The sequence below is a fragment of the Vombatus ursinus genome, unplaced genomic scaffold (genome assembly GCF_900497805.2).
Source record: "Vombatus ursinus unplaced genomic scaffold, bare-nosed wombat genome assembly UNPS02014802.1, whole genome shotgun sequence".
Lineage (NCBI taxonomy): Eukaryota > Metazoa > Chordata > Mammalia > Diprotodontia > Vombatidae > Vombatus > Vombatus ursinus.
In genome coordinates, this window is record NW_020954580.1 from 24,095,540 (window position 1) to 24,102,642 (window position 7,103).

Consider the following 7,103-nt stretch of genomic DNA (forward strand, 5'->3'; position numbering starts at 1 on the left):
AAATTTGCCTCTCATACTCTGACTTCCTATGCTTCAACATATGTGATATCACTAAAAAGGAAACAGAAATTTTGAATATTTGCTTATGAAAATCAGTGAAGTTTTTGTGGAAACGGTTTTTTGAGGGGGTCCCTCCTATGACTGTCTGAAGTCCCCGAGACTATTTCACACCCAACATATGCTTACATAAATATACCATCTATAAATAGCCACCTGTGTGAAATTAAAGATGGGAGAGTTAGGACAGCTTTACCCAGTGAAATTACAGGACACACTCTTACAGCTGTCGTGTCCATTTATTCCTACCAACCTGAATTTCTGACATCTCTCATCTATATTCACACACATTCCACACATTTCTGCTTTTGAAGACAATGTGGTTTGTAAGGACTTTTTTTTAAAATATACTTCTCACAAAGCTGGCTCAAAAGTAGGATTGGAGGTTTGTTTGTATGTAACAAGTTACATAAAAGTGAAGAAAAATTATTTTCACAAGTGTTTTTATTCCTTATCTAGCGATTAATGCCAGACTCTTGCCAATTTTTTTTCCTTCAACTACACGCAGAAGCCCTTTCACATTTTCTGACAATCCTTCTGAAGGAAAAATACTGAACTTTCAAACATTCTTGGGTAAGAATCCAACTGTAAGAGAGCCACCCTGGTATGCATGGATGGCAACAGGGAGAAAAATATGCCTGGACACCTTTGGGAAGGAACATTCTTTGTCTTTCAGAAGGCAGGTAGTAATTTAGCCATACAGAGTTCTAGTAGCTAAGTACAGTAAGATAGAATATGTTCAGTCAGGACCATGACAAAACACCAAGCATTTCTCAGTCTTTCAGGGCCCTGAAAAAGCTGTAACTGCTAATAAAAGAGGAGACAAATTTACAGAAGCAAAGTCACAGTTCTCTAAATAGAAGGGACTAAGTCCTTCAGCACTTAATTTGTGAATCAAAAAGCCCTATCGGGACCCTTCCACCCCCACTAAAAACAAACACTCTTAACAGCAGGCATTAGTTTGAGTGTTCAGTGGAATGTGTGTCTTAACATAAAAGATGTCACTTTATGAGGGGGAAAAAAACCCAGACAATCCTTAAGAGAATTGAAGTCATGTTTCTTCCTTGATGCAGAAATCTTCACAGGTTAAAATGACTTCACACTCATTGCAATACCCAAAACCCAAGAGGATCCTAAAGGGAAGATACCCTGTTCTCAAATGCAGAGCTCTCTCTTTCAGAGAGGTGAAGAAAGAAAAGTCTGTCCCCACTGTCTGTCTTCCTTTTGTGGATAAATGCCCACTAGCAATGGGGTTCGCTGTTTGTTTGTTTTTTTAATAGGTTTCTTTTATAAGTTTATAGTCTTTGTGTGAGAAAAAAAATAATATTTAGGGCCAGTTGATATAGTACACAAAAACAAAGAAAGCCACAGTTGTTAAAAGAGAGCAAACAGGATTCCTTCCTTTCAAAAAGGAAAGTGGGGTAGGCTAGTAGAAGAGAGTCTGAGTTGGTTTGACTTGAAATAGACAGCACCAAAAAACCACACTGCTTTGCCTTCATCATTTGTCCCTTGTTACTGTTTAAATATCAGATTATTTAAGCCATGCAGCTTTCTGTCAAATCATCTTGGAAGCTGGTTCCAAAGTTAGGCTCCCCTGCAAGGGGAAAGAATGACTTTGGTGACTTATGAGGCTCCCTGGGGTCAGAAGTTTATTCTATTCCTGGTTGAGCTGCTGACTCCCTGCCCCCTCAGGAATCACTTGACTTGTCTCAGTTTACCTAACTAGAAGGTGGTAATAATAATAATAGCTCACATTTATGTAGCAAAAGCTATTTCCCCTTCCACAACGATCCTGACAGGTAAAGAGTAAGGAAGGTGGTACGCTTTAACCTATAAAGCATCACATGAAAGCTATTATGAAAACACCCTAGCCACCTGCATGGAAAGTGACTTGTTTTCATGGGAACCTCACATTATGAGCATTTAGATGACATTCTTTATACTGCTGAAAACTAAGCAGAAAAAAGGACAACCAATTAAAATATCACTGAAAACTCACAAATTTATATACCAAAGAAATCTTTCAAATATCCTCCAAAGATGAATCTTTCTGGGGGAAAAAAGGGTCCTATTACCCTTCTTTAAAAGGATATTTCTAATGTACTCTTATGACATCTAAACAAGTCTAAATCACGAAAAAGGCTTGTATTAAGTACAGGCTGAAAAAAAATCAAATAAGATTACCACTAGGCAACTTGAAAAATGGTTTATACCATAATTTTTCCTTTTTTAAAACAAACCACCCTTCTTTATACTTATACCACTTAATATATCTACTGAAGACTTATTTTTGGATATTACCCTCTTTTATCACAACATCAAGGAACACAAAACCAAATAAGCATTCAGATTTACATTTTTTAAAAAAATTTATTTGTGATCTGTACATGTGGTAAAGTGGGGGCCTCATTTATAGACTTTCAGAGGCAAAAACCAAAAAATCCAAAGTAAAAATGTATAAATACAATATATATCTTCTTACAAAAACGGGAGATTTACAAAATATACATACTGTAATTGTCTCTTCTATTTTACAATTTTCACATGCACTTGAGAGAGACAACACAAATGACGCCACAGTTTGAGAACTGGTATTGCTCTGTAAGGATTTGATTTGGAGATTCTAAGGGCTAGAATGTCAGTTTTTCCTCCCTTTAATTAACATGGCAGCTCTACTCTCCAGCACTTCATATATAAAGTTAGTTTCCAAGTAGTGACAGTATCCTCTACATAATTACTGTTAGGAAACATTGTGGAGAGTAGGATAGGAGGGCAGTGTCCAACAGTGGAGAAGAAGAAAAGGCTACTCTGGGGTTCTCTGTAAAATCAGCAATTAGGCAAAAACCATGAAAGTTCTACTCCAGGAAACTTTGCAAAAGAATTCATGTTCTACTCCAAGATAAAAAAAAAAAAGAACATGATTTAAGATTAATAAACTTAGGTCATCTAGTACATTTCAAAAGAACTGTGGAATTACTTTGAAGTTTACCTTTTAATCACTTTTCCTAAAAAATGGGGCCCACAATATGAACTTTCCTCTTTTGGTCTTAGAAAAGATTAATCTTGATCACTTTAACAGTGCTCTCATCTTTCCAGATTACAATCCCTCACAAAAATAAAAGTCTCAGGGTCAGCATACACATGTTTTAAAAACAGATTTATGGATGGGACTAAAAAAAACAGGACAAAATGATTCTTTATGGTTTAAACTTTTCCCTTATCGCAGGACTGAAGGCATTATGTTTTTCCTTTCATCTAGAAAGGTTCAAATAGAATGAGAAAGACTAAATACAAGCTTATAAGGAGAAGGGATATAAAGGGAGGGATTTCTCTGAACATTTTAGCAGAGCTTGCTATGTCAGGTGTTCTGAATTAAATTCCCAGTTTAAAACAAATAGGGTAACAAAAAAAAAAAACCCAAAACCAGAAAACCAACCCTACCCTTCAGTTTCCTTCAGTTAAACTAGAAACTTAAGATTAAATGGGAGTATGAAAATATACTGCCTTTTACTTTTTTTTCACAAAGGGAATGATCATCTATCCTAAATTATAATCCAAGTGTAAATCTCTGATTTTTAGGGGGGCTGCTATGCCTATGAAAGTTTCCCTTTTCAGTTACATCTTTCCACTCACAGACACTTTTTTGTTTCCTCTTTTTTGTCTGGCAACAAAGACAAGGAGTTGTTTTTTTTTTTTTTTTTTTAAGCAGCATTCTGGTTGTGAAAAGTTTGTGACTTGTTGCCTTTCAATATATAGAATATTATTAAATACTCCATCCCCTACCAAAACAATTTAAAAGCGTGTATTTGAGGAAGAGGGGAAGCAAAAGTCACTACTTATCTTAGAAAAGTTACAGCTAAGGCATCCAGAGCAGCCTGGTTCTTTTTAGCAACTCTACCCAGTTCTTTAACATACATAATAGGATTTAAAATTATTGCCTCTCAAGATTTTCAAACGCTTATTTTACAGGACTTGAAAGGAGTGAGGGAGAGAAACAGAAGTAGGGGAGGGGGGAGAGGGAATTGGATAGAAGAGACTAATGTCTGACCCTGGAAATTAACCCATCTGGGCTCCAGTTTGGCCCCAGTGAAAAGAGATTATGGTTTGACCACTGCTTGACAAGGACACTGCATGGGGTCCTCCCTTCTCCCAACAAAGCCGCAGCAGACACAGCTTTACCTTTCACCCGGGCACCACAGGAGTTAGACAAGCAACTTTCCTTGGAGCACAGAGCCAACAGTACTGCCCCAGAGTTCAGCCCCCTGAGAGGGGGAAGCCTTCAGAATCTGTTCTTCAGGATTTTCTTTGCCGGACCAATGTCCTACTGTACCTTTAAATGATTTTTAAATTATTATTATTCTCGTGGAAGACTGTATCCAGAATGTCTTTCCCGCCCCACCCTCCCAACCTACAAGTCTTTACATTCAAGTCTCCCTTGTTCAACCCACCCCTCTGCCAGACTCTGCAACGAAGACTACAGAATGTTCTTTGGTGAAGGGAAGGAGGCGAGGGAGTTCAAAACAAAACAAAAAAACAAAATGCGAAAAGTTCTTTCCCCAGCCTCTGCACCCAGCAGCGGATTTGGTGGGGGTGGGAGGGTGGAGAGGAGGGCAGAGGGGGACCGGTTCATACCGCAGTCTCCCCTTTGCTGCTGTGACTGAGTCTGTGATAAAAGCGGCGCCACGACTGCAGGGTCTTGCCTGACCAGATCCAGAAGCCGGTGGTGATGCCCACGATCATGGTCATTAAGTACTTGATCATGAAGACCGTAAAGTCAGGGCTCATAGGGGGGAAGTGACCAGGGGGACAGGGCACGGCATAGCTTTTACAAGTCTGCAGCAGCCAGGTGCGCTCCCAGTGCTCCCGGAACGCCTGCTCATAGAAATAACAGGCCAGGACAATAGTGGCTGGCACGGTATAGAGCACGCTGAAGACCCCGATGCGCACCATGAGCTTTTCCAGCTTCTCAGTCTTGGTGCCATCGTGTTTCATGATGGTTCGGATTCGGAAGAGGGACACGAAGCCGGCCAGCAGGAACGAGGTGCCGATGAAGAGGTAGACGAAGAGAGGGGCCAGCACAAAGCCCCGCAGCGCATCCACGCTGGACAGGCCCACGTAGCACACCCCACTCAGCAGGTCCCCATCCACCTGCCCCATGGCCAAAATGGTGATGGTCTTCACCGCTGGGACGGCCCAGGCGGCCAGGTGGAAGTACTGCGAGTTAGCTTCGATGGCCTCGTGGCCCCATTTCATGCCGGCCGCCAGGAACCAGGTGAGGGAGAGGATGACCCACCAGATGGAGCTGGCCATGCCGAAGAAGTAAAGCACCATGAAGAGGATGGTGCAGCCCTCCTTCTTAGTGCCCTGCGCCACCGTGCGGTAGCCCTCCTCCGAGAAGCGCTCCACGCACACGGCCCGGTCCTCCAGAAGGAAGCCGGCCACGTGGGCCACAGCCACCATGAAGTAGCAACCGGACAGGAAGATGATGGGCCGCTCCGGGTAACTGAAGCGCCGCATGTCCACCAAGTAGGTGAGCACGGTGAAGAGTGTGGAAGCACAGCACAGCACCGACCACACGCCTACCCAGAGCCGAGCAAAGCGCCTCTCCTCCTCCTTAAAGTACATGAGCCCGTTGGCCCTACCCGGCTCGCACGGGGCCCCGCAGTCCCGCTCGCCAAGGAAACGATAGCCCAGGTAGGGCGGCACCTTCAGCTGTCGGGGGCAGGAGAAAGGAAAGGAGGGACGCCCGGGTCCCTGGGGATGAGCAGTGAAGGGCAGCTCGGGCAGGTAGGGCGCAGTGGGGTAGGCGGTAGGGCCTCCACCAGCTCCTCCAGCACTGTCCGATGTGTTTTGCCCCACACAAATCTCACCCGCACCGTGCACCGGGAAGTTCTCGCATCGGAGCCGCTCGGGCCACTGGAAGCCGAACTTGTTCATGAGCGCCTCACAACCCTGGCGGGCCCGCTCACATAGGGAGCGGCAGGGAGGGATGGCCTGCTCCAGGACGGTGCACACGGGAGCGTACATGGAGCAGAGGAAGAAGCGCAGCTCGGGCGAGCACTGCACCTTCACCAGCGGGTAGAACTGGTGCACCTCCAGCCCGGCGTCCTCTTGGTTCGTGTGGCCCAGCAGGTTAGGCAGAATGGTCTGGTTGTAGGCAATGTCCGTGCACAGAGGGATGGAGATGGGCTGGCAGAAGCCGTGGTCCGGCACCGAGATGCCTTTCTCGCCATGGTAAGGCTGCGCCCCCGAACCCGCCGGCAGCAAGCCCAGCAGCGCGGCACCCACTAGGGCGCACAGGCCCAGCGAGGCGGAGGGGACGGCCGTGCCTAGGCCCAGCATTGCTAGCCGCGGGAGAAGCGCGCTCCTCACCCAGAGTTCGGGGAAGCCGACTTAGGCGTCTGAAGAGGCGAGGAGGGGATCCCGGGGAGGCGTCGCCGCTGCTCCCCGCACATGAGAGTCTAGAGGCGGGGCGCTGAGAATAGGGGCAGGGGTCCGGGGTTGAGGGGGAAGGTGTCCAGCCAAGGGTGCAGCCGTCGTCTCCCTCCCACCCCAGGCTGAGGTCTAATAGCAGTCAGCCACCCGGGCGCCAGAGATCGCTTCTCCACCAAGTCCTAAGCCTTTCTGCCTTTCCCAGGGGCCAGGAGAAGAGAGATTCCCCTCCGCCACCCCACCCTGCCAAGCCGGGACGTAACGGTTCGTCTTTCTGGGTCGAGAAGCAACAAGCGCCTCCGATTACGTTCGAAAGTTTCCCGAGGTCCCTTTAATCTCCTCCTCCTCCCCAGCCTCTTCCCCCCCCCCCCCCCCCCCCCCAAAAGCCCAAAGTCTGTCCCCGCCAAGCACGGGGTTGGAGCAGCCACTGGCTCACTCAGGCTGCAGCCGCCGCCGCCGCCTCTATTCCTGCGGCTCCTCCTCCTTCTCCTCCGCTGCAGCCGCCTCCTCCTCCTCCTCCTCCTCCTCCTCCTTCTCGCCTCGCCTCTCTTTTCTCCTGCCTCTGTCTCCTCCTGCTCCACTCCTCTCAGCTCGCGGTCCCACAGGCTCCGACC

General features: G+C 46.5%; 1 protein-coding gene across 1 annotated transcript; it reads right to left on the reverse strand.

Moving 5' to 3' along the window:
• Positions 1-2,439: 2,439 nt before the first annotated feature.
• FZD7 (frizzled class receptor 7) lies at positions 2,440-6,838 on the reverse strand. Its single transcript, XM_027873860.1, has one exon. It carries the CDS (start codon positions 6,397-6,399, stop codon positions 4,684-4,686), a length of 1,716 nt encoding a protein of 571 aa, XP_027729661.1. The 5' UTR covers positions 6,400-6,838; the 3' UTR covers positions 2,440-4,683.
• Positions 6,839-7,103: the final 265 nt, after the last annotated feature.

Coding starts and splice junctions, on each gene's coding strand:
- FZD7 (XM_027873860.1), bottom strand. CDS start 6,399: ATGCTGGGCCTAGGCACGGCCGTCCCCTCCGCCTCGCTGGGCCTGTGC.